The sequence below is a fragment of the Podarcis liolepis genome, assembly GCF_965112155.1.
Source record: "Podarcis liolepis genome assembly, chromosome: 5".
Lineage (NCBI taxonomy): Eukaryota > Metazoa > Chordata > Lepidosauria > Squamata > Lacertidae > Podarcis > Podarcis liolepis.
This window is the reverse complement of record NC_139556.1, coordinates 13,985,860-14,013,460: the sequence shown is the minus strand read 5'-3', so window position 1 is coordinate 14,013,460 and position 27,601 is coordinate 13,985,860. Positions and strand designations below refer to the sequence as shown.

Here is a 27,601-nt window from a genome sequence, read left to right as displayed (position 1 = left end):
ATTCTGAATCTCAGAAGCCAGAACAGCAAGAGGTATCGCTGCGCAGTGAAAGCAGCAATCCCTCGTGCCGTTCTGGCTTTTGGGATAGCTGTGCAGCCTGCATTCGCTCCATAAGACGCACACACATTTCCCCTTACTTTTTAGGAGGGAAAAAGCGAGTCTTATTGAGCAAAAAATACGGTATAGATGATACCTAACACCATGGAAGCTGGCACAGATACACCCAGAAACTTCATCTAAATGCTGGAGAGAGTGAAACGCAATAGGCATATAACGTACCTCCACATGTGGGAATGGCCCCAAATCCAATCCTTTCGGATATTGGTGCTGCAGGAAATTTCCAAAATAACAAGGCAATTTTTGGAAATTTCCAAAATAGAAGCCACTCCAGAACTTGCCTGATTAAATATCTTCCAGGACAACAACACACATGTACAGTACAAGGAACTCATAAGTCACTCTCGGCAGCTAGAAGTATCATAACTAGACACTAGAAGGACCTATCAGGAGTGAACATAGACCACTGGTACCAAAATGTATGAGAAACCGCTGTACAGTGGTACCTCGGGTTAAGAACTTAATTCGTTCTGGAGGTCCGTTCTTAACCTGAAACTGTTCTTAACCTGAAGCACCACTTTAGCTAATGGGGCCACCTGCTGTCGCCGCCACGCAATTTCTGTTATCCTGAAGCAAAGTTCTTAACCCGAGGTACTATTTCTGGGTTGGCGGAGTCTGTAACTTGAAGCGTCTGTAACCTGAGGTACCACTGTACTAGAAAAGTTAACCAACCAACTCAAACTAGCACAGGGACAACCTACAGAGGATGCCTTCACCCCAGTGTAAAAGGTAAAGGGACACCTGACCATTAGGTCCAGTCGTGGCCTACTCTGGGGGTTGTGGCGCTCATCTCGCTTTATTGGCTGAGGGAGCTGGCGTACAGCTTCCAGGTCATGTGGCCAGCATGACTAAGCTGCTTCTGGCGAACCAGAGCAGCGCACGGAAACGCCATTTACTTTTCCGCTTGAGTGGTACCTATTTATCTACTTGCAATGTCTGTTTTCAAACTGCTAGGTTGGCAAGAGCAGGGACCGAGCAACGGGAGCTCACCCCGTTCCAGGATTCGAACTGCCGACCTTCTGATCAGCAAGTCCTAGGCTTTGTGGTTTAACCCACAGCGCCACCCGCGTCCCTCACCCCAGTGAGGTTCCCCTTTATTACATATGCAGGACAATGACCTACCCCCCCCCCCACAACAGCATACAAATCAATATGGCTAACCTGACCCAACAACCTTCACACAAATAAGACACAGCGCAATTGACTAAACACAACCAACGAAGCTCAGGAACCACAACTTCTCACAATATCAATAAAAAATACACAAAGGACCCACCCCATGATGCTGACAACACCCCCCTCTCTAAGAATAGGCAATAGAACAGAAGAACAACCCCCATCTCCCCCCCTTCCCCCAATTGTAAGATGTCTATGACAAAAATGTCTCAACAAATGTAAACCGTGAAAAAGACTACGAATTGAAAGTGGAGACAGCAAAGCAAACAGGTACAGGGAGCGGTGTAACACAAAGAACCCAATAGAAAGAAATTAGAAAGAATAGCTGCACATTATGATGCTACAAGAAGGAGGGGTTATTAGAAAAATCTGAACTTTATTATACATACTATATTATGCTGAAAATATGTACCCAAGGACGTGAGGTTTTGAATTTACATCTGTACAAACACAAAATAGATTAGAAAACATGCAACATTTTACAAAACATTGCTTCTTATAAAGGTACCAGTTTCCCAGAGGGCTCCGGCTTAAAACTTTTGCCTGGTCTTAAAACATTTCTCCAATTTCAGATTTTGTTGTGAAAATGCAATTCCAAGATACAGTATCAAAGTACCTTCGATAAGTTTGGCAAGTGTGACTTCAACATGATCCGTGGGGGAAAGAGTTGTGTGGTTACCAAAGGCGAGAGCCAAAGCTGAATTTTTCAAAGTGTAGTTAACCCTTTAGGGTTAAGGTCTACGTTAAAGCTTTGTCAATGGAACCGGTGGGTTTCAATTGCTCTTGATGGCTGGGCAAAAAGAAACTGAAGTTTTGTGACAGCCATTCGCGTCTGGCTTCTTTCATCCCTCAGACTGAAGATCCTGGATGGACGAGCAGAACGATCTCGCCAGCGATGGAAGGAATGGCCTCTTTGTCTTGCTATGTCTGGCAGCGGTGATCTTCGTCGCATCACAACTGGGTCGCACATTTTAGATTGTATTCGCCTGCTGTAGATCTCCCCCTTTGTAGAGACTTAGCAATTTCTCTCCCTAATGAGAGGGTTCATATATTATTTTGAAACCACCGAGAAGTCCTCCCATGTTAATGATGGGTGACAAAAAAAGAAGTGGGAATGGTTATCACATGTAAAAAGCATGTTCTCGGCCCTCTGGACCCCTACCTTCAAATTGTAACACGAATTGGCTTCCTCCTACCATGAAACAAGCTGTTCAGCTTTGGCGATGTATGTCAACAGGTTACAAAAGATGGGAGGTTTCACGCAAAAAAAACTCTTTATAGAGCATATTGCCTCTTAAGCACCTCAGCTGGTGGTGTTAACTATCTGTAGTTTCACATCTAGCTTCCTTCCTGCAAATTTAAACATCACCAGACCCCCCAGTAAGCATTTTTGTACCCACTAAATGAACTAAACAGAAAAGGGAATGCAAACTTCCATTTGCCAAGATGTGTGGCATATTGTGGCTAATACAATATGCTGTCGTGTTGAAACTAGTGGGTGCTTTGCTTACTGTTATTCATTGTCTGCCCTGGCAAGCACATCTGTATTTCAAACATCTGTACTGTTATTTCCAAAATATTCACAGACATTCAAATGCTTTCTTTATCCTCACTTCCAGAACTGTCTGATCACATTCTCAATGTTTAATTATCATGGCATGCAGAACTTTTGATCCATTGGTTTATATCATTTTAATCTTTACAAGATTAAACCTGCAACTTGTAGCTTATGTTTTAAACATTTCCATCTGAATAATTTGCCATTAACATTCATGCCATACTCAAAACTGACCAAAAAAAAAAAGGAACAAGATAAACATGTCAAAATAATTAACGTTTTAAAAACAATCACATCGTTTGTGATAGCTGCTAAACTTTTTTAAAAAATCTTATGTCCTAAACACTTGGCCTTCCTATCATAGCTGAAATTTAGATGTGAGAGAACGAGAATGAAGCTCAGGTCTCTTACATCTTGCCAGCTGCCATTTTAAAACGCTCAACATACTAACCTTTTCGTAGCTTCTAATTTCAAAAATATAAAATCTATAAAAGATTCTGAATTAAAGGCTATCCAAACAGATAGTTATGTTTCGGGGGGTTTTCTGTGAAACCAAAACAAATGGCCAAAAAAACGCCCACCATCCTGTTTTTAATCCGTATTACTTCATAGTCTAGCTTTAGCTGTTTACAAAATTAAATAAATATCTGACCTTTATCTGGAACCCTTCCTGAAACCTTACATTTGCTACTGATCCCTAATAATCGTTTGGCTGAGGAGCAATTTTTTTCTCTCCCAGAACAAAGGTTATTCTGTTGTCAATACTCATTCCCACCCTCCAAGTTCTTTGGGGCAAGTAACATCAAACCAAAGACCACAGAGACACAGCTTGGTTACATCAGGATATAATGTAAAATAAGACCTTGTCTCTTTTCCTAGCTTTAGATTCTCTTAAGTGGATTCTCTGATCAGGTGCAGTTTGATAAATGCCAATATAAGCCTGGCTTAAAAGCTAGCATCTAGTTTGCTCCAATTTAAAGCCCAGGCCAACACAAAGCTCTTACATTGCGAACGATCTGTGCCTCTCTTTGACATCGGCTTTATTAATTTTTAAAAAAACTGTACCCACCATTTCTTGTGGAAATGCCAGTTGTAAGATTCCTTCTATTATCGCCCAAGCATAAACTGTTGAAATGATCAAGTTCCGAAAGCATAGCAGTTAGGAAACTGCTCCGAAGGCAGTCTCCTCCGTTTCTCCCTCTGAGAAGAGAGTCTTTTGCAACAGGACCGCTGCTAAAAGGTGCTCTCCAATCTCGCGAAGCTGCAGGTAACGTCCGTGTAGATGGGGAGGAAAATTCCGAAGGGTGCCATTCCTTGACAAATGCATCTCCGGCAACGGTAGCTAAATTAACCCTGGAAAAATCAGGGGTGAGCCAGCCAATTGCCAATATGACTCGTATTTAACACATTCCAACATGGACACAGGGATGCTCTTCCAAAGTAACTTCATGCCATGACATTCACAGACACTGTTTCAAAGGCCAGTCTTTGGTAGATTCAAAAGGTACCAGCTGGGCAAAAAAAAAAAAAGGCAGGAGGGAAGAAGGGTTGGTTCCAACATAAAAGCAACGTGCTTCCATTTCTCAGAACTTAGTTAAGTGACCCTGAAGCAGAGCTGAACCTTTAAAGAGCAGAGGGCAAATAAAGAGCCGAGGGCAAATCCACACAGAAGAAATTAGGTGCCATCCAGACCAAAACAAACCCCCTTAACCTTTTGGTCTTTAGTGCTACTTTACATTTTTAAAAATGTATACATGTAAAAAAAGGTAGCCCGTTTACAGGACAGATGCATGTAAGTTGATGTATCTGCCATTATGCAGTTCTATGAATTGACTGTGTTGTTGGGCTTTACACAAACAAACAGCGTTACCCTTCATGTTTTCACAATCACTATTGGGGGGGGGGGGCATCCAACACGCCCTAAGCCAAAGGAGAGAAATGCAGCCATGCCCATTTTAAACGCAGAACCTAGAGTCAAACTAGGCATCGCTGCTGCAAAAAATGGTCTCAACTGGAAGGCAATTCCTCTCAAGACATTTGAACATAAATCTTTCTGCAAAAGTAGAAGCATTTCAGCTCTTCTTCAATCTGCTGCAATCGCTGCACAAGCACGCACACACACACACACACACCCGGGACTCTTAGACAAGAATAATAAAGACAAGCATTGCCGTTCTGCTCTTTTTCTTCCTGCTTCCGGAACTGATCGCCACGAGTATTCTGGGTGGTTTACAATGAGGCCTAAATGGGAATGTTGTTCTGGCTAGTCAACACACTATGTACAATGCTGGCTTATTCTATGGTCTGTTTGGTCTACACTTTATTACTGAATTGTTTAAGAAACGTTAGTTATTGGTTTGTATTTCTTCAGTCTGGTCCACTGGCCAGTGGCGTAGTTCATTTCAAAAACCGTGTCCACCAGCATCGTGGTGCTTCCTGTGCCGTCAGCCTTTGGCAGCAGTTCCGTGTGTTCGCTCAGTTTGATCTGAATTATGTCGCCCTGTTCTTGACAAGGGTTTTCTGTGGAGGCAACAAGAGACACGCGTCACGGGCGGGAGCTTAGCAAACACAAAACGGTTCAGGCCAGGAGCAATGCAGAAAACAAGATCTGCACCGGTACACACCAGCAGCACCCTCATATACTTATTTCCAAGTCTGTGCTGCTATTCTGAAATAATTGCACCTACGGCATTCAAGGATAACTTTGTATCTCAGTGCACACAGATCCCCTACTCCACCCCCAAGAGGAAGGTCACTGCAATGCCTCTGGGATCATTAAGCAGCCTTTTGCATCCCGGGCCTCTGCATAAGATGTCTTCATCTGACCTTGCCAGTTATCCCTGATCCTGCCAGCCACAATATACGAGAGATCTGCACTGGCTCCCACTACGTTTCCGAGCACAATTCAAAGTTGGTGCTGACCTTTAAAGCCCTAAACAGCCTCGGTCCTGTATACCTGAAGGAGCATCTCCACCCCCATCGTTCAGCCCGGACACTGAGATCCAGCGCCGAGGGTCTTCTGGCGGTTCCCTCGCTGCGAGAAGTGTGGCTATAGGGAACCAGGCAGAGGGCCTTCTCAGCAGTGGCACCTGCCCTGTGGAACGCCCTCCCAGCAGATGTCAAGGCAATAAACAACTATTTTACTTTTAAAAGACAACTGAAGGCAGCCCTCTTTAGGGAAGTTTTTAATGTCTAATGCTTTATTGTTTATAATATTCAGTTGGAAGCTGCCCAGAGTGGCTGGGGAAACCCAGCCAGATGGGAGGGGTATAAATAAATAAATTATTATTATTATTATTATTATTATTATTATTATTATTATTATTATGATGATGATGATTTCCAGGCACCTGGCTTTGATATTCAAGGCAAAGAAATACAGTTCGGAATACATGCCTCTGGATCCAGCCATGAACCCAAGGATGAGAGCCTTCTCTGGCCTTGTGACTTTGTTTGCGGTCTTGAACATTTCTTGCGCTGCATACATTTGTTCCTTCTGCAAGGAAGAGTCAGTAAGATTTTATTTCAGGAGAGGAAATGATCGGGAGAACAGAAAATAACTTCAAGCATCCAGCCTCATTGTTTCTCAATTGACAAATCCCTTATTTTGCGCAGGAATAGAAAAAGCATCAGTGCCCCTTGATAGAACCTCAGAGCTTTTATTCTAATCTAATTTTCATATAGTCAAGTGCGGTACATTGGCCAGAGCTCTTCATATTCTTGCAGCTGATATTCTTTCTCTGTCTGTGTGTCTTAAATCTACCACTATGTTCCAAGATAGAGGTACAGAGTAGGCCATCACTTGGGTATCTTTCTGGGGGTCTTTGATCAAGTACCAAAATAGAAAGGTAAATGAATGCAAAGCCCTCTGGGAGATACACGGAAGCCCCAACCATCAGCCAATTGTTGGGGTTTAGAGAGCAGAACAGGGCTCACCAACAGCACCTAAAATCAGCTGAACTCCCTGGTATAACCAAGGGGGCCTGGAGGAGTCAACTTGGATTCTAGCTGCTCCCCCCAGTGCTCTATGAATCCAAGCTGCTTCCTCTGGAGAGTACAAAGTGCCCCACTTGAAAATGTAGTTATTATTTTTCTGGGGGAAGACCCTTGAATCCCAAGAGCTCTTTCTGTGGAAGGGAAAATCTCTGCTTTTTAAGAGCATATCCTCCCCCCCCCCCCCGCGCACTCTAAAGAGACTTCAAATGAGTTCCACGATCAGGGTTGCAGCATCTTCGATGGAGCATCTTCAAAGGAGCTTGCTGCAGCCACCATTCAGCTAAAGGGCTGTTGCAGGAACCTCTCCTTCAAGCCCTTGGCCTGAAGCCATTATGACATCCGGTAACTGGCAGGTAAGCGGTCTTACCTACTTCTCAAAATTGGCTCATGGGCACGGGTGGAAGATTGGTTGTCACAACATAAAAACACAAAGTACGTACAGTGGTGCCTCGCAAGACGAAAAGAATCTGTTCTGTGATTCTCTTCGTCTAGCGGTTTTTTCGTCTTGCGAAGCAAGCCCATTGACGGATTAGCGGATTAGCGCTATTAGCAGCTTTTAGTGGCTTATCTGCTGATCGGATCAGCTGATAAGCGGCTTAGCGGCTTAGAAAAAGGGGGGGGAGGGGAAAAACCCGCAGGAACTCGCAAGGCATTGTTGTCTTGCAAAGAAAGCCCATAGGAAATTTGTTTTGCGAAGCACCTCCAAAACGGAAAACTCTTTCGTCTAGCGAGTTTTCCGTCTTGCGAAGCATTCGTCTTGCGGGGCACCACTGTAATAAAAATAAAAACTAGAATAACCCAATAACCCCACCAACACACTTCAAAGACCTTGTTAAAGAAGAATGTTTTTGCCTGGCGTCTAAAGGTATATAATGAAGGTGCCACCTGAACCTCCTTAGCGGGTCAGAGGTTGTATAGGCAGGGCACATATCAGTTCTCAACAGTATTGAGGTCTATTTGTAATCAAAGCAAATCCTGAAAGCGTTCTTAAAGAGCTACAAGGTAGGGCTGCCATACATTTGGATTTTCCCGGACATTACCAGGATTTCAAAGGCAGAACTGACATTGGGGGGGGGGGTTGGATTTCCGAAAGGCGGTGCTTTGCCCTGGCTCTTGAAAAATCAACAACTTTCAGGGCATCCTGGTTTTGACTTTTTGAAATGTGGCAACAAGGTTATTAGCACCCATACCCTGGAATGTTAGCGGTCTTATGGTTTAGTACTAGCCAGATCCGCATATTCATAAACAAGATTGCAAACGCCTGGCTATTTCTGTAGAAGCAACGGAAAGGATCCAAGCGAATCGTCTATATACATTGTGAGAGAGTTCTCTTAGCTTACTGTTAGGGAGAGGTTCTTCTTGGGCGGCGCTTGCTGAGGAGGAGCTGCCGGTGGCGCCTGCACGGCTGGAGGGGCGGCGGGAGGAGTCACAGGAGAGGTAGGCGTCGCTGCAGCTGTGTTTGCGTTACTGTTATACATGGGTGTCCTTTGCTTAAACTGAGTCGGGACAGCAGTGCCAGGGGGCGTCACAGGCTCGTCTTTCGCTTGCAAGGGTTCCCGGACAGAGCCAGCTGTTTGCAGCAAAAGATGTCATCAGCAACAACAAAATGGTGTTCGTACCGTTTATTCTCATTACAAATTTTAAAGCTTCCCTACTTTTCACTAAAGGATAACATGTAACTTAGCAAAAAGGTCCCCCTCCGACAGGCAGTGACAGTCTCTCAACCTTCTTCCTGATGCCCTGCCTTCATTTACCTCGCTTTTGCTTGTCTGCTTTTCTGTCTTCCTTGCTTGCCGCCACAGCACAGGGAAAACAGGTGATTGCAGAAACCCAGAATTCCTCAGGCCATACGTGAAATTAAAATCCTGAGTGCTGCGGGGGCTTGAAAGACACCATTTGGGTACAAACTGAGATTATTCAACTGAAGCCTTTCCCCAGAAACAGCACACCTGCTTCCTGTCAGATCTGAAATCGCCAATCGCTGCTTGAAGCTTATGTTTGTTTCTCTCAGATCTGAAACCTTTTCTCACATCCCTCCCTACACACGCTCACAACTCTAATTTCAAAAAGAGAGATTCTAAATATTACAAAGGCAAGAATCGATGCAGAAAGGTTATGCACAGAGGGTAATGTGAAGAACCACGCCATGCTTCCCAGGTACAGGGGGAAATGTTCTCATGACACTTCCTCTGGGTAAAAAAAAGAGATATATATATAAAATAGCACCACACAAAGGCAAGATCCTATAAAAGTAATGTTATGTGCTTCAGTCCAGTCATGGGACACGAGCAGGGGAGGAAGGCATGGCCCAAAAGGAAAGCCACATTTGGGCAACCTACAGCCCTCGGCTACTCTTCCAGAGCCCCACACGCCCAGTCACTTTCCATCCATCAGCCGTCAAGTGGGCAGCAGCGAAAGGATCCCTCAACTAAACAGTATGGAGGCAGAGATGTTGTCCGGTTGGGAGAACTGTGAAGTGGAGGTTTCAACCTTCTCCTCCCCTCCATGCTCCTGAGGCAGCTACCCAGTGACATCTGTGCTGAGGGTGCGCTGGAAGAAGCTGAGGTGAGAGAGAGTGTGTGCAAGTGTGTAAGCGCCCTGCCCATTGTGTCATAAAGGTAAAGGGACCCCTGACTGTTAGGTCCGGTCGCGGCCGATTCTGGGGTTGCGGTGCTCATCTCGCTTTATTGGCCGAGGGAGCCGGCGTACAGCTTCCAGATCATGTGCCAGCATGACAAAGCTGCTTCTGGCGAACCAGAGCAGTGCATTGAAACACCATTTACCTTCCCGCCAGAGCAGTACCTATTTATCTACTTGCACTTTGATGTGATTTCGAACTGCTAGGCTGGCAGGAGCAGTGACTGAGCAACGGGAGCTCTACCTGTCTCAGGGATTTGAACCACCAACCTTTTGATCGGCAAGCCCTAGGCTCTGTGGTTTAGACCACAGCGCCACCCGTGTCCTACACAGCGCCACATTGTGCCATACAGCCACCAAATGCCTCCCCACCACCAGATATGGCCCTTGAGGACAAAAACATTGCCCACCCCTTCTTTATGCCACCTGGTTTCTGTTTCCTCCGAAATGCTTATACTCTGGTTTGCTTCTGAAGTTTCTGCGGGTTCTGGTTTAAACACGACACCCGAAACCCGGTAATCTTTGAGATTATCCCAGGAGTTCAGACAATTGCCTGGCGTTGAAATATCAACAGCCACATCCCTCTTTTTCACTCAATCCTTTATGAAACTGCTTTGAGGTATTACAATCAAGCAGCCTAATAAATGCTGTGAAATGTAATAATTAAAGAAGCACAAAGTGACCAAGTGTACTTTGTTACTGCACAAATTTCCTCAGTGCTTTTTTCAAGAACCTTTGAGGAACTTCATCTTTGCATCTTGGGATGTTAACTGAGAGAATCCTGTCATTTTACAGAAATGAGTGGATGTGGCAATTAGGGCGGAAGCTGACATAACTAATCTAAAGGAAGATGAAACTTCATCCATCACTGGCCAAGTAAGGTCTCTACATGACAGCACACAGACCATGCCCAGAAAGGATTCAAGGTCTCAGGAAGTATTATTCACAACAGGTTTGATTCTGCTTCATACATTTGCATTGTAACTTTAGTACAGACTAGGGAATCTCCAGTTTGCAGGCCTAATCCGGCATACCAGGCCTCCCCATTTGGCCCGGGGAGGATGCTTCTGGCAAGCCATGCCCATCTGCCCTACACCTGATGTCATACATGTGGGTCAGGTGGTGGGGTCTCCCTCGAAGTGGCTTAGCAGGCACGGCTGGGAACCACCTGCAACCCTATGCGCAGGGCTTCCCAGTGGCTTGCAATGCTGTTGCGCCGGGCTTCTGAAGCACCAAACACCCAGCTGGTTGCGAAACACTGATGAACTGACTCTGACAGGTGCCAATCAACTGATGTTGGATGACTGGCAGGTGAGTTGTTCCTTCCACCTGCCGGTGTGTGTGAAGATAAGGATTGAGCTTACTGAGCCAAAAATGTTTCCCACCTCAGCTCTAGGCAATATTGTTATTATCTTTGGGCTTATTATAGAAACCGAAGCCCTGCACATCTTCCTTGAATTCAGGTATTTTTGGCTTTTTGAATACAGAACAGATTCAAAGCTTGCTGCAGGTGATGTGTCCTCGTTTGACTTGCACTCTGCGCACTGTTTTAAAACATTAAATAAACCTATTCTGATGAAAGTACTTGCCATAGCCTTTTGAGTGTCGTCGTTTTTACAATGTGGAACATATCAGTAACGAACACATTCAGAAGTGCAATAATGGAAAATTGTGTCACTTACCGGGCTGCGTGGTGTCGGAACTTGGAACATAAGAGGAAGATGGAACAACACTGGGTGCTGCAGGCAGATAGCTCGTAGAAGCCAGGGCAGGGTCATTGTTCAAAGAGGCAATTTTCTGTAAAACAGCACATGCATCCTTAAACTATTTCAAAAATAATTTTGACAATTCAAGGGTACATAGTTCGTGCCTGTGATTGCAGAGCAGAGCCCTACATGGATGAGGCTTAGAAAGCAGCCCAATATATAATAATGTTCTAAATCCTACCTGAGTAGATACGAGACCAGCAGCATAGTCTGGAGTAGCATTTTCGACAACTGTCTCTTCTTTCGCTTGCTTTTCCACCACTTCTGTATCTACACCGATAACAAACATAGAAGCTAGTTAGCCATAACTGCTGCCTTGTTTCAGTTACCCAAATAAAGAATTTTTAAAAATCCAAAATTACTTCCGAATTTTGAATTCTCTACTCCCCCCCCATTTTTTTTATTGGTTTTCACAATATTATAAACAAACAAACACATAAGACAAACAAACATAAATCATAGCCTTATTGAAATTTACACTTATTAACTTTGTTAAATGACTTCCCCACTTCCCCTTGGTTGAATTTCATTGCATGTCCTTTTAACAGTTTCCCAAATCATAATTCTTATAAAATTTAACTTAAACATAAACATCCTTAAATCTTCACTTTATGAAATTAAACATATTAATTCATCACTTAACACAAATAAAATCCTAAGCCGAATTTTGAATTCTCTGTACAAGCACGGATTCCACAGGGGAATGGTACTAGAAACAGCTGGAAGTAAAGTTTGGGCTGCAGGAACTCAGAACAGACATAACTGTGGCTATTCTATTCTATTTGTTTTGCTAACTCTCAGATCCAGCCAAATTTGTGTACAAACACAACAGAACAATTCAATTTGCCTCACTAGGCAAGTCGAAGCGCATGGGAGTCTTCATATAGTAGTTTTGCTTTATTAATGAAAACAGATTTAGATAGATGAATCAATAGTCATTTGTATATTCCCTCTTGTTTCCCTGCATGTATTTTTCAAATGATGTGTGTTACTATTCTCCAAACCTCTCCGCTGGTCCGCAGGCAGGTGCCCTATTGTGAATTGTTCACTCTCTCAAGCCTATCACAAGTTAACAGACAATTATTCCATATTATCAAATCTCAACTCCCTATAATTCCACAGCAGCTTTAACAGAACAGAAAAGCAAACAATTAGCCTTTAGCTCTAAATTTAATTTGACAGATTAAGTACAACAGACTTATGTTTGTAACCCTATATACTAACCTAAGGTCTTTCTTCTCCTTTTCGCTTCCCGGCCAGCACCAACCGTATCCAACTCCGAGATGTCGAGTAACTACAAATACACCAAACAAACACTTACTTTCACATTTATTGCAGAGTTTACTAGCTTCTGATGCATGGATTGCCCTGTCTACCTTTTACACTTCCACATACGTGCATCATGTTAGAGCTACTTCCCTTATACAATATTAACAGGGGGAAGCGAATTTAGTACAGTGGTACCTCTAGATACGAACAGGATCCATTCCGGAGCCCCATTCACATCTAGAGGTAAATGTAACTAGCGATGGCACATCCGCGCACGCCGCTTTTCGCCGCTTCTGCGCATGCACGACGTCATTTTGAGCGTCTGCGCATGCGCACGCGGTGAAACCCGGAAGTAACATGCTCCGTTACTTCCGGGTTGCCGAGGAGCGCAACTCGAACGCGCTCAACTCGAAGCATATTTAACCCGAGGTATGACTGTATATGTATCCATACTGTACCTCACAATACCAAAGAGTACTGTGATTTTTTTAATTAAAAAACAAAACAAAACTGTGTAAACAGGGATGAAATAATGAAATAACACTCAAGCTAGTTGGACAAATACACAGGGCTGTTGTTTTTTAACTTTGAAAAGACTGGATATGTCAAGGAAAGCACACTTGAAGCTGCATAAATACCTTTACTCCTCTCTCTTTGCGCAGAGGAGTTCTCGAGGGTGGAATCGGAGTTCTGTTTCCGGCAGGGCTAAATACACTTGGAGTAGTGGGATTCCTGAAAGGTGCTTGTTTAGGTATCCCTTTGAGTGGAGCTATACAAAAACAAAAGGGGGGGGGGAATAATAATAAACTTAATACTCAATAATGATTTAACTCACATGTGGAGAATACTTTTATTTTTTATATATCTTTATTATTTTATAAGGGAATCTTTGAATGACTTAATACTTTATTATCCCTGTGCTGTATCTTAGCACTTTTGTCCTTCTAGGCTGCAAAGTTTTATGTTTTCGCATTTGTTTATTCTTTATCTTCTTTTTGTTATCTTTGCACTTTTTAAAAACAAGTCAATAAAATATTTTAGAAGAACAAGAAATACCTAGCATTGATTAAATAAAAATGTGGGAATTTCAATGTTCTAAGATAACACAAAGGTATTATTCAAGAAAGGGGGGGTGCGACTGCAAGATTAAATACTCATTCTATCTATCTATCTATCTATCTATCTATCTCTTTATATATATATATCCTTCAAAATAGCTGTTTCATGCTTTGCATATATACGTGTCTCTTAGATCTAAAAGAAAATTAAAATCCTACTTGTTGTATCGATCTTTTTGACTAGCCCTCTTCCTTTGGCATGGAAAGGCACTCCAGCTGTCTTCTTGAGCTGCTGTGCAGTTTCAGTAGCTACAAAAAATAATTCTAATTAATACTCCACCAGGAAAACATATCAAGTCATTCTTAAACAGGGCTCTTCATGGAACAATTAAAACTTGACCCTCTCCGGAAAGAAATCATACCGCTCAATAATGCACAGACTGGATTTACATACAGAGCTTCCCCCTTTTTAGTGCTATACCTGGAACTGGAAGAACCCCTGGTCCTAGGGTACCTGCACACTTTTCATTCTAAAATATGTTGATATTGATCAATGCCACCAGCTCTCAGCCCACCCATTCCAAAGGACCTTTTGTATTGTGCATGCCTGCCTTTTCCCTTCACGCACATGACATGATTCTTGCCCCTTTAAACAACTCTGTAGAACAAAGGGAAATTTTAAGGTGTGCAGCCTGAAAATCAGAAGCGAAAGAAGAAAAACGTAAAGCTGTCAAAATTCACTGTTCTACATTTATCTTTTCTAAAGAGAGAGAGATTGGGTAGGGGGAGAATGGTGGGGCTCAAAGTTCTAGACTACAAAGCATCAAGACTTCCTCCAAGACTGGTTTCAGCATCTCAAATTCTACTGTGCATGTTGCATCTTTTTCAAATACTGTACAATACTGAGGCTATTCCTCTGGTGTTTTTCTTAACAGGTGCCTTGATACTTACACTTCTGCAGCAGCTCTGCTCGGAGAGTAGCGCTTTTTGGTTTACGTTTCAGCTGGAAGTGCTTCACCGGAGGAGTAAGTGGTCCAGCCAACGTGGTCAAGGCGTTCTTATTTAAGTACTGGCACTCCAGCGGCAGCATAGCTGACGATTCACATTCACTCACTATGTAATCAGAAAACACACAGGAAATGAGTTCCTGTAAGAACCAACATTAAGAAAAGTGTTCGTCCTTTGGGCAGACAACTACACCTTCCTCCCAACTTGGAAGACCAAACATTTTCTCCATTTCCTCAAGTTATTTTGCCCATCACGTTCCCCATGGGGAGCTCACTTGCACAGCTAATCCAGCAGGCTTGGACTACTGATGGCCCATGACTTCACCCCAGCTTTCTCCAGAGATCGGCTGAGTTCCCCACGTGTAATTCAGCTGTGCAGCTGAGCCAGCTTTGTCTTGCACCAGAGGTCACATATGGGGACAGGAGTGCATGGCTTGGGAAAAACGGCTTCCTGTGATACTTGCGCTGGGTGAACTTTGGACCATGGGGCAGAGGCTCCCTACCCCGATTTACACTCATCAATTCAGGCAACTTGTTGTGCAAAGAGATTTATATTTTGGAACAGCCCTCCCCCAATGTGTAAGCTGCAGGAGAGGCTCATCAAGCAGTGAAACGGAACTGTGCTGCCCCCCTGCCAACAATGGGCTTCTCTCACCTGTGTTGTGGCAGCGCCCACAAAGCACTGGCTTCCAGTGGGAACTCTCTGAAATCTCGCGATATTTCAGTGCTGCTGCCAACGCCCCTTTTCCACTGGCAGGTCCCTCACCTTGCCTCATAAGTGGGCCAGGTCTGATAAGCGGACCAGGTATGGGGTTTTAGCCTCCTTTTCAGTCTCAAGGAAAAGTGGCAAGAGCACAGGCTATATTGACAAATAATAATAATAATTTTTATTTATACCCCGCCCTCCCCAGCCACGGATGGGCTCAGGGCGGCTAACAAGCAATCATAAAAACAAGTTGAATGAATACAACTTAAAAACAAGATTAAAATACAACATTAAAATATTAAAATGCAGCCTCATCACAGGAGGAGAAAGGAAAAAGGAAAAAGAAAAAAGAAAGAAGGGGAGGGAATCAAATTGGCTCCAAGCCAAAGGCCAGGCGGAACAACTCTGTCTTACAGGCCCTGCGGAAAGAAATCAGATCCTGCAGGGCCCTGGTCTCATGAGGCAGAGCGTTCCACCAGGAGGAAGCCAGTGTTGAAAAGGCCCTGGCTCTGGTTGAAGCTAATCTAACTTCCTTAGGGCCCGGGACCACTAGGGTGTTGCTATTTATGGACCTTGAGGCTCTCCGTGGGGCATACCGGGAGAGGCGGTCCCGTAGGTACGAGGGTCCTAGGCCGTGAAGGGCTTTAAAGGTCAAAACCAGCACCTTAAATCTGACCCTTAAATATTAGCACCATCTCACATCCCTTGAGCTTTAGCCGTCAGACATATCTTGAGGCATAACTGAGCCAGCAGAACATGAGACCTTAATCTCAGGGTTGTGGGTTCGAACCCCACGTTGGGTGAAATATTCCTGCATTGCAGGGGGTTGGACTAGATCAGGGGTTGGCAAGGTTTACCTCGCCTGGGCCACTTCACTCCGGCGGAGATCCTTCTGTGGCCGGATTGCGTGAGCGTGAGCGTACGCGTCCGCAATTTCCGATGTCTGCATCTGCAATTTACGGCGTCTGCGCAGACGCGATTTCCAGCGCCGCAGATGAAAGTCCCCACGCCACACCATGCCGGTTTAGCGCAGCACGCAGTGACTCACCAAGCAGGTGACTCAGTTCAGGGGCGGCTTGTGGGCCGGTTAAACAACGCCCGTGGGCTGCTTCTGGCCCATGGGCCTTAGGTTGCCTACTCCTGGACTAGGTGATACTCATGGTCCCTTCCAACTCTGCAATCATGCTCTGCCCCTTGGGTGAGTGACATTTTCTGTCAAATGCTCCCTTTGAACTCCCCTAAGGTTCCACCTCCAAAAATCTTTCCTCTGAGCCTCAGACCCAGAACACCTGGCAATCCTACCCCTACATCCTGAGAAACGCAGGATTAATCTATTAATCTGAACATAGCCCAATCCACAATTTACCAAGCAAGTGCAATACAATTTCACAGGAATTTACATGAAATTTACCTACCTTTTTCTCGCAGTTCTCCTAAAATATCCTGAACATTGGGATTCTGCTCTTCCAGATCAAGGTTCAGGGAACCTATATCGGGAAATGATTTCAAGATATCGGCCACCATTAAGACCCAGGGGTCCGGATCCAAGGTCGCAAGCTGGATGATTTCTGTCAGCGCATTTTTCATCTAACAAAAATGAAGACAGAAGGCAAATCAAGAGTGGAATGTTCAAAGCACATTAAGAGCTGCTTTGTCAAAACTTTACTGAATAGACCAAACCTGCAGCTCACATTTACTGGGGTAAAAGATGTAGAGTAAGGCAGTGTTCCCCAACCTTGGGCCTCCAGCTGTTTTGCACTACAACTCCCATCATCCCTCGCTAGCAAGACCAGTGGTCAAGGATGATGGGAATTGTAGTCCAAAAACAGCTGGAGGCCCAAGGTTGGGGAACACTGGAGTAAGTAGGGAATACAGTGGTACCTCGGGTTAAGTGTTTAATTCGTTCCGGAGGTCCGTTCTTAACCTGAAACTGTTCTTAACCTGAAGCACCACTTTAGCTAATGGGGCCTCCTGCTGCCGCCGCACCGCCAGAGCATGATTTCTGTTCTCATTCTGAAGCAAAGTTCTTAACCTGAAGCACTATTTCTGGGTTAGCGGAGTCTGTAACCTGAAGGGTATGTAACCCGAGGTACCACTGTACAGAGGCAAATTTGCCCATCCCTACATCTGTACACTGACCACTGAAGGAAAACAGGCAGTGGCACGTCTACGGCCCTCTCTCCAAGGATGATGCCCTTCCTTACAGCGAGGCATTGTGAGCAAGGTTGCCCCCAAAATGTGCCTGTTTAAAGTTTAGTATGAGTAAACTGTGAAACTTGAAACGGTATTTGTCACAAATGGCAAAGGCGCAGGTGCTCTCTTGTCATCTCACCCACAATTTCTCTCCCTGTGAAGAAGGACCCTTCCTCACAAGTAAGAGAGTCTCAAAGGGTCTAGGAATGCCCACGCTGCTGCCCCAAATGAAGCGGCAAAAGTTTTCCATAGCAGGCAAAAGTTTTCCAGAAGCAGGCATGAGTGCACAGGGGGAGGTCTCAGATAGCAAAACGTTTTGAGCCAGCCCCCACCACACCCTGATATCACTTAAATAGCAATGAGGTCTTCTATTTTTTTCTGAACAACAGAGGTTAAATAATACTTTATTGCACAGTGAGGAACGATTTTCCTCTACTTAAACAGAATACAAACCATTTTAATAACAGTGGTACCTCGGGTTAAGTACCGTATTTTTTGCTCTATAAGACTCACTTTTTCCCTCCTAAAAAGTAAGGGGAAATGTGTGTGCGTCTTATGGAGCGAATGCAGGCTGCACAGCTATCCCAGAAGCCAGAACAGCAAGAGGGATTGCTGCTTTCACTGCACAGCGATCTCTCTTGCTGTTCTGGCTTCTGGGATTCAGAATATTTTTTTTTTCTTGTTTTCCTCCTCCAAAAACTAGGTGCGTCTTATGGTCTGGTGCGTCTTATGGAGCGAAAAATACGGTACTTAATTCATTCCGGAGGTCCGTTCTTAACCGGAAACTGTTCTTAACCTGAAGCACCACTTTAGCTAATGGGGCCTCCTGCTGCCACTGCGCTGCCGAAGCATGATTTCGTTCTTATCCTGAAGCAAAGTTCTTAACCTGAAGCACGATTTCTGGGTTAACAGAGTCTGTAACCTGAAGTGTATGTAACCTGAAGCATATGTAACCTGAGGTACCACTGTAAATGTTACTCCAACACGGTCCATTTTATAAAATGGTCCATTATACAGTCATACCTCGGGTTAAAGTAACTCCAGGTTGAGCGTTTTCAGGTTGTGTTCCGTGGCGACCCGGAAGTAACGGAACGGGTTACTTCCGGGTTCTGCCGCTTGCACATGCGCAGACGCTCAAAATGCCATCACGCGCATGCGCAGAAGCAGAGAATGGCAACCCGCGCACGCACAGACACGGGTTGCATTCTGCTCAGGATGCGAACGGGGCTCCAGAACGGATCCCGTTCATATCCAGAGGTACTACTGTACAGTATAGGGTACTGCAATGACAGATATTTGAGAGACACATTTTAAAAAAAATATTTAAGCTACCGATTTGCTTTTAAAAAATCAGAGCAGGAAGAATCACAATTATTACAACATAGCTCTAATTTAGAACAAAAAGAAGCTTGATTAGAAAAAGGAAACATATGATAAAATCCTGTTAAGGACAAACAATTTAAAGCAATTATACAGTATAAGCTGAAAAATTGGGAGGTGTGTTAATGAAAAGTTACATAAATATTCTTAAACTGTGGACAGTATTAACAAATGCGTTGTTACCCAAGTCCATGGTTGTAGAGAAGATCTGTGATGCCATACTTAAGATTACTATATTCAGCTTTTGACACAAAGAGGAATGGCCAGTATTGGAAAAGTTCATAAGCATTACAAAAATGAAAAATAGACTTTGAAGCAAAATGGAGTGCTAAGGGAGTTGGGTGATTTATATATAATTAAAGCATTACAGAGAAGAAATAATTCTCTCTGTCTTCTGAGGATAGGGCAAGGAACAGTGTATAAATTAGTCAGATCAATATAAGGTGACTAGGGATACCTGTGAACCTTTCTTTGCAGATAGCTGCCTGCTCATCTAACCTTAACAGACTATGCAGCAGGCAACCTGTTCCAGACTAAGGCACTGGATCTGATGATCCACTGGATTCCTACGCACACATTTTCTAAGAATGGGGAATCCTTAGGTTCAAGTTCCTGCTCAAAAAAGCTCAGCAGGTGGCAATACAGTTTCAGCTTGAGGGATTGTTTTGAGATTCAGCAATAAAAAATGTTGGGAATTAGAATTAGGACCTTTCTTGCATATTTTGGTATTACACATGTGGCATATGTTGGGAGCATTACTGGAGATGTCAAAGTGCAGGTGCCAAGTTGTCACATGTCAAGCTGTAGGACAGAGACCAGTTTTACTGAATCCAGAAAGTTCCTAAGTGCATTGAAATGAAATGAAATGAAATTTATTACAGTCCCAGACCAGATTCACATACTGTTTCCTATGTGCATTTACTCCAAAGAGAGGCAGTTATTTCAGTGGTTCATGCACACGTATTTGAAAGTAAGTGTACATGAAACTGCAGCCTTAAAAGTGATGCTGCTTAGATAGAAATCTGCCTTTTGCTTCTAAGACGTAACTGCAGTGCAAAAGAAATCCAACTGCAAAACCAAAAGTTTTGGATTCTGCTGCTAGATTGTGGAAAAGCTCTATTTAGTTGCAGATCAGTATGCTTTCACTGCTCTAGCAACTATTTAGTACCATTTAGCATGTTTCCCCAGGTGCATACATGCACCTGGAAAGGATGCTAGCAATATCTCTAGCTCACAAAAACTGGGATGCTCAAATCAGTTACCACAGCTGCCAGTAACTGCAGTTGACTGAGGCACATCACCACTAGTATTTACTTCCAGCTTTCCTCTGAATGGTTACCTATCTATTTTCTGGACCTATCAATATATCTGATAGTTTGTTTTCCCCATGGAAACAATCACCAATGCCCTAACAGCAGAAATGGTAATGCATACCCATACTAGTAGAGCAATGCTTCAAAATGATCTTGCATAAACCTAAAAGTATAATACTACATAGAGTAAGAATGCTGGAACCCACTGAAACAAACCATTAGGTTTGGAAGATCACATAATCCTGGGATGTGGCTCATAAGCTATTTGGAAATCACACCCTGTTGCACTAGACCTTACTTCCCAGTTACGACCAGCAAATCAATACTAGCTAAAAATAGGAATTCCTCTCTAAAGCAGTCATAAAGACTTTAATAGATATTACACTCCCAAGCCAGTATTAAATAAATGTACCGCCAGAGCCCATGCCTACAAACAGTAGCAGAGTTTTCTAGTGGGCCTTTGCAATTTTGAAGATGCCTGTGTTGCCATACATAAATTTGTCGTAACATTGCACTATGTGATTTATGTGCTTTTATCCTTTCGTTTCAATAAACCAAGGTTTCCTTTTCCAAAATTTGGTTTGTTGCACACACACACACTTCAGAAAAGTGCCTACTGCTTTCAGCAAAAGGGTGTGCTCCTCTCTGGAAGGGAGACGTTTGGGGGGGTTGAGTGAGAAGCAGATACTCATGGGATCAATTCAGACATTTGTATGGAGTCTTTCCCTGAAGCTGTATGAAAAGTACCGTATTTTCACTCTATAAGATGCAGCAGACCATAAGACGCACTTACTTTTTGGAAGAGAAAAACAAGAAAAAAGATATTCTGAATACCATAAGCCAGGACAGCAAGCGGGATCGCTGCGCAGCGATCCCGCTTGCTGTTCTGGCTTATGGGATAGCTGCGTGCAGCCTCTCCCAGCCAGGGAGGCTACGCGGCTAAGCAAGAAGCCAGGACAGCCAGCAGGATCGCAGCGCAGCAATCCTGGCTTCTGACTTAGCCACGCGCAGCCTCTCCCGGACAAGTGGAGCCTTCATCCCCTGCCCAGGAGACACTGCGCACGGCTAAGGCTCCCCCAAGAGCCGCGCTCCCTTTAAAGAGCCACACACACGCTCCACTCGGCTCTTTAAAGGGAGCACTGAGCAGAGCCTCCCGCCTGCATTCGCTCCATAAGACGCACAAACATTTCCCCTTACTTTTTAGGAGGGGAAAAGTGTGTCTTATAGAGCGAAAAATACGGTATACCAACGCCTTTCTGTGGTCTTAAGCAGAACAGCCCAAGTAAAGCACTAGCACTCAGCTCCACTGCATGCATAAACCAAGTCTGGGATGAAGTTGGGAAGGGATCTTGCTTCAAACTCTTGCAAGAGATGGGCTAAGCCAGACTGAACATACATCGGTGATGTGATACGGCAGAAACAGGCAGTGATTTCTGTTGAATCACCTAGTGCCTACTGGCTACTAATATTTCCCCCCCCCAAAGAATTAAGCACACCTCCATCCGATTTCCCCTCCCCCAAAAGCACTTGTAAAAAATTCGGAAACAAGAGTGCATTCTCTCAGGGGATCGTCCAGAGTTTAACATTTTGCCTTATCCAATTAAAAGGTCACAACTTATGGAGCCTTGCTTTGGAAAAGGGGGTAAAAAAACCCAGCCAGGTGGACCTCAGGAATATTGTGAGTATTTGTGTGTTTGTGGGTGTGTATAAATAAGAGATCGGTCAATGAGGAATTGCAGCCCACCCCTGTGAACAAGGAAAACCCATATTGCAGGTTTGCTGCAATGGACCTTGGGAATAGTTTTGAGTATTTGTGTGTGTTTTTGTGTATGTGTATAAATAAAAGATCATTCAATAAGGAAGGGCAGCCCACCCCTTCAAAAGTGCACCTCATGGTAAGCAAAGGACCTCGGGAAAATTTGTGTTTGTGTGTCTGTGTGTGTATATAAATAAAAAAATCACTCTATGAGGAAGTGCAGCCCACCCCTTCGAAAGTGCACCTCAAAGTAAGCAAAGGACCTCGGTAAAAGTTTGAGTATTTGTGTGCTTGGGTGTCTATATATAAATGTGTATGTGTGTGTAAATAAATAAAAGATCACTCAATTAGGAACTGCAGCCCAGCCCTTTGAAAGTGCACCTTAGGGTAAGCAAAGGACCTCGGGAAAAGTTTGAGTATTTGTGTGTTTGGGTGTCTATATATAAATGTGTATGTGTGTGTAAATAAATAAAAGATCACTCAATTAGGAACTGCAGCCCAGCCCTTTGAAAGTGCACCTTAGGGTAAGCAAAGGACCTCGGGAAAAGTTTGAGTATTTGTCTGTTTGGGTGTCTATATATAAATGTGTATGTGTGTGTAAATAAATAAATGATCACTCAATTAGGAACTGCAGCCCAGCCCTTTGAAAGTGCACCTTAGGGTAAGCAAAGGACCTCGGGAAAAGTTTGAGTATTTGTGTGTTTGGGTGTCTATATATAAATGTGTGTGTGTGTGTGTGTGTGTGTGTGTAAATAAATGAAAGATCACTCAATTAGGAAGGGCAGCCCACCCCTTCGAAAGTGCACCTCAAGGTAAGCAAAGGACCTCGGGAAAAGTGTGTATGTGTAAATATAAAAGATCACTCAATTAGGAAGTGCAGCCCACCCAGGTGAAGGAGGAAAACCCACCTTGCAGGTTTGGCTGCAACGGACCTCAGGAATAGTTCCGAGCCCTTTCTTGGCGCGCGTCTATATATATGTGTGTGCTGTTGTCGTTGGCACCCGTCTGCCTCGGCGGGAGACCTTTTCCCTACGGTGCGTGTGTGCGGCGATGGGATGTGCGTCCACCCGAGCCCCCTGTCCCACCCCTGGGGCGGAGGAGAGGACCTCCACCCCCTCACAGATGGGCCTCGGGGGGCAGGAGGAAGCGGCGCCCACCCCGGGGGGGGGCCCGAAGCGACGACTGAGGGGCGCCGGGGCCCGTCCCCGGGGGGGGGTGTCCAGGCTTCCCCTCATGGATATTTGGGGGGTGGGCGGCCTCCTCGGGGGTCTCTCCCTTCGCCTCACCTCGTCCACCGCGCGGCGAGGCAGGTGCAGCATCCCCAGCAGGAGCTTGAGCTTGACGGGCGACGAGAGGCCGTGGAAGCAGAGGCGGATGTTGTCCACCACCGAGGCCGTGAGCAGCGAGGCGATGCTGGGCGGCGCCCACAGCTCGTCCGCCGAGCCCAGCTTGTTGTGCAGCCACAGGCCGGTGTCGCTCTCCCGCATCGACGCCATCTTGGAGCGGGGGGGGGTGGAGGGGAGGGGAGGCTCTCGGCGGGCATTTTATGAAGACACCTAAAAAAAAAAAATGGAGGGAAGGAAGGAAGGACTACAGCCGCAAGGCCCCGCGGCCCCTTTTCCCGCCTCTCTCCGTCCGTAACGCAAAATGGCGCCGCCCACGCGCCGGGGAGAAAAAGCTGACGAGGTCTTAAGAGCCGGGCGGCGCAAGGTCGCCGTGCAAAATGGCGGCGCCCGCGGCAGGTCAAGCCAGAGAGAGAGCTTCCTTCCGGGGAGCAAAATGGAGCTTTTCCGTACGGGAAGATGGCGCCTCCCAGCCAGGATGGGCTTGTGCGGAGGTCGAGGAGCGGCCGTTTCTTTTTATATACTGTATATAATCACACACGCATACACACATATTTATGATATGTAAAATGAATCATGGAAATAGAAGGAAGGAAATCATTGATATTATAAGGATGTAAAATGAGTACTTTAAATTGTAAAATTGTAAAACAATTTTTTAAAAAATTATATATATATATATATAAAACGTTCTGTTTTACAATTTAAAGTACTTTAAATTGTAAAACAAATTTAGAATATATATATATATATGTATAATATGTTCTGTTTTACAATTTAAAGTATTCATTTTTACATCCTTAAAATATCAATGACTTTTTTCTGTTTCCGTGGTTCATTTTACATATCATAAACCTCTGCATATTTTACAGAAACCATACCATTCAGGCATATTGCATCCATCAAAACATCAAAACTTGCATTTATCTTAATGCTGCCAGTGTTTTCGGCTGTACCCAATTATTTCCCATATATTCAATAAATGTTTTCCAAACTTCTCTAAACGTATGTTTTTCTTGTTCTCCGAGTCTATATGTTAAGTCTGCCAGTTGTGCATCTTTTGTCAACTTAAGTTGCCATTCTTGTTTAGTTGGGACCTTGCTCATTTTCCATTTGAGGCTAACGAAACACGGGCCGCTGTAGTAGCATACATAAATCACCTTTTTTGACACCTGGGAATTTCGGTCTGAATTATCCCCAACAGAAAGGACTCTGGGTTTGGGGGGAAAGTACTTTTAAACATTTTTTTCAATTCATTATGGATCATTTCCCAATTCTCTCTTACCCTTCTACTGAAGAGTGCTGTTTCCACGGGACGCAGCAACCGTTTTTCACTTTGCTGCTTCAGAAATCTTTTGATAGGGAATGCCCTCAGTGGCTCTTCCATTTACCAATCTGTCAAATACAGCAGTGGTGGTGGTGTTATCAGTGCTCTTTTTTCTACAGAAAAAGGGGCTGGTACTCATCATGAAATTGTTACAGTGAGTGCCACACTTTTAACACCTGGGGGGGGGGGAAGGTGCTGGTATTGCATGTCCCCTGAGAACCCCCAGAAAAAAAGCACTGATAATTATATTTATGTATGTATTATATTTATGTATGCAAAGTGTTATGTACTGAAGTTCTCACCCTGGGCCAGCAGGGGGATACTGTAGATAGTTTTCACTCAGGTCCACATATGCAAATAAGGGATTGAAAGTGACATTCAGTAATTGGATAGTTACAGAAAATGGTTACTGTTGCGTTCTAGTGGAGCTCTATATAAGCAGGCTGGCTGAACCCTTCAGTTCAGTTCTGTTCTGGCCTGTGAATAAGCAAGAGCTGTTTGAAGAATCGCTGTGTCGTCTGATATGTTCACCCACAACTTAACAGGGACTCTGAAACATGGTAGCCTCCAGATGTAGAGGCAGAGCATAGGAGAGGGCTAATTTTCTTTTAAAGCCATCCAAGTTGGTAGCCAGGTTGCAAAGTTCAGGTCCTAAGAGGCCATGGCAAACTTGTTTTTAAAGCAGTATTAGTAAAAATAAAAAAGAAGTAAATTTACTTACTAAGCAACAGTATTAATAAAATAATACAGGACATAACGCATCCGTAATATAAAATTTCATAATATAGAAAAGGCTTTGCGAAGTTCCTGGGCATTAAAACACAGTTTCCCTTGTGCATCTCGGACATCTCCGATTGTAATATTTTGCCCTTTTAAAATCCAGAGAGAGAAAGCAGACACACCTAGAAACGCAAATCCAGCTTGATTTGATATTAAACCTCTGAATCGCCACAAGAATTTACAGGGATTTTATATAACTCCTTTTTGTTGCTTTTTTTTGCAGGCAGTTCACAGAGGGCTACTCTCTGTGTTACAAAGCTATTAATGTCACTCAAAAGAAACTGAACCATTTGTGTCAGGGAAATGCAAAAAAACAACAACAATCTCTTGGGTCTCTATATAAGCGGCAGACTAACAGATAATGAGTTGTATCTTCCACCTGAGGTTGACCACAAATACAACGTCTGTCTGCGTATGGGACCTTGTAGCAGCCATCTTCAGTGGGCATCACTTGGAAACACAGCTTTTAATAAAGGCATTTCTTAAGGAAGCGGGTGAGTGTTTGGTCCAATAACTAGCTCTAAAATGCTCTGTTCTCAAAAGTGGATTCCAAGGGGGAAATTAACATTTCTAATTAGTTGAGGTCCCTTCTGGATTCTATCTACAATAGCCAGTCTCTTGGTTGAGACTTACTCAAGGTCAAAACACTTCTGGAAAGGTCTGTTCTGGAAAATAATAACAGTCTAAAACATATTGTCAAGTATGGGAAACAAGCAAGATTAACTGGAGCTTTTAATACAGGATGGCAAATATGACCTGTAGGCATTACTGAAATTTGGTGGAATGACTAATGACTGGAATGTAGGAATTAGGGGGGTATAACCTGTTCAAAAGGAACAGACCAAACAGGAATTGGCAAGGAGGAGCATTATACATAAAAGATGTGTACACTTGTGAAGAAATCCATGACCTGGAGCATGGAATGACCTTACCAGACTGGAGAACTGGGCGCAAGCTAACAAAATGAATTTCAAAGGGGACAAATGTAAGGTTTTGCACTTAGGCAGGAAGAACCAGATGCACAATACAGTGGTGCCTCGCAAGACGAAATTAATCCGTTCCACGAGCCTCTTCGTCTAGCGGAACCCTATTAGCGGATTAGCGCTATTAGCGGTTTAGCGGCTATTAAAGGCTTAGCGGATTAGCGGCTAAAAGGCTATTAGCGGCTATTAAAGGCTTAGCGGATTAGCGGCTAAAAGGCTATTAGCGGCTTAGCAAAGGGGGGGGGAGTGAAAAAAAATCGGAACACTGCAAGACGTTTTCGTCTTGCAAAGCAAGCCCATAGGGAAAATTGTCTTGCGAAGCAGCTCAAAAACGGAAAACCCTTTCGTCTAGCGGGTTTTGCGTCTTGCGAGGCATTCGTCTTGCGGGGCACCACTGTATAGGATGGGGGACACCTGGCTGTACGAACTGTGCATGTGAAAAGGATTTAGGGGTCTTGGTGGACCACAAGCTTATTATGAGTCAACAGGGGGATGCAGCAAAAAAGGTGAATGCTATTCTAGGTTGCATCAAGCATAGTGTCCAGATCAAGGAAATAATAGTACCGCTCTATTCTGCCTTGGGCTGACCACACCTGGAATATTGTGTCCAGATCTGGGTACCACAATTTAGGAAGGATGTTGACAAGCTGGAACATGTGCAGAGGAGGATGAGTAAGATGATCAAGGGCCTGGAAACCAAGCCTTATAAGAGCGGTTGAGGGTGCTGGGTATGTTTATCCTGGAAAAGAGGAAACTGGCATAAGAAATGCTTCTGGCCTACCTTATCCGGTTCTCCAATGCCTCAGTCAAATAACAGGTGATTAATTAATTTCACACACTACATACACCATTTACCTACCTCAAGAGAGCTTTCCACTCTCTAAGCCACTCTTGGGAGCCAGTGTGGTGTAGTGGTTAAGAGCGGTGGACTCATAATCTGGTGAACAGGGTTCGCTTCCCCGCTCCTCCACATGCAGCTGCTGGGTGACCTTGGGCCAGTCCCACTTCTCTGAAGTCTCTCAGCCCCACTCACCTCACAGAGTGTTTGTTGTGGGGGAGGAAGGGAAAGGAGAATGTTAGCCACTTTGAGACTCCTTTGGGTAGTGATAAAGCGGGATATCAAATCCAAACTCCTCTTCTTCTCCTTCATCTTCTTCTTCATATCCTGACGGAACTCTACATTTGGAACAGTGTCACTTGTTTCTGCAACTGTACATGACGCCATGCGCGTGCCCC

General features: G+C 44.3%; 1 protein-coding gene across 2 annotated transcripts; it reads right to left on the bottom strand.

The window, feature by feature from the left end:
* Positions 1 to 1,652: 1,652 nt before the first annotated feature.
* NELFA (negative elongation factor complex member A) lies at positions 1,653 to 23,640 on the bottom strand. Of its 2 annotated transcripts, XR_014525891.1 has the most exons (12): positions 23,219 to 23,640; positions 16,706 to 16,877; positions 14,529 to 14,690; positions 13,797 to 13,886; positions 13,158 to 13,288; positions 12,475 to 12,544; positions 11,432 to 11,520; positions 11,167 to 11,281; positions 8,188 to 8,417; positions 6,248 to 6,347; positions 3,921 to 5,371; positions 1,653 to 2,324 (listed from the first exon to the last, which is right to left on the bottom strand). XR_014525891.1 is itself a non-coding variant. In XM_083502205.1 (11 exons), exons 1-11 carry the CDS (start codon positions 23,426 to 23,428, stop codon positions 5,187 to 5,189), a joined length of 1,554 nt encoding a protein of 517 aa, XP_083358331.1. In that variant the 5' UTR covers positions 23,429 to 23,593; the 3' UTR covers positions 1,653 to 5,186. The 2 variants fall into 2 exon arrangements, 1 of the variants encoding a protein (XP_083358331.1); XM_083502205.1 differs by having other exon boundaries at positions 1,653 to 5,371; positions 23,219 to 23,593.
* Positions 23,641 to 27,601: the final 3,961 nt, after the last annotated feature.

What these genes read in the sequence shown, in the direction of transcription:
- NELFA (XM_083502205.1), bottom strand. Translation starts at nt 23,428, where the DNA reads ATGGCGTCGATGCGGGAGAGCGACACCGGCCTGTGGCTGCACAACAAG. An exon ending in CAAAAAGATCGATACAACAA is followed by an intron (nt 13,289 to 13,796) that starts GTAGGATTTTAA and finishes GTTTTTGTATAG; the next exon opens with CTCCACTCAAAGGGATACCT. An exon ending in AAGGAGAAGAAAGACCTTAG is followed by an intron (nt 11,521 to 12,474) that starts GTTAGTATATAG and finishes TTATCGGTGTAG; the next exon opens with ATACAGAAGTGGTGGAAAAG.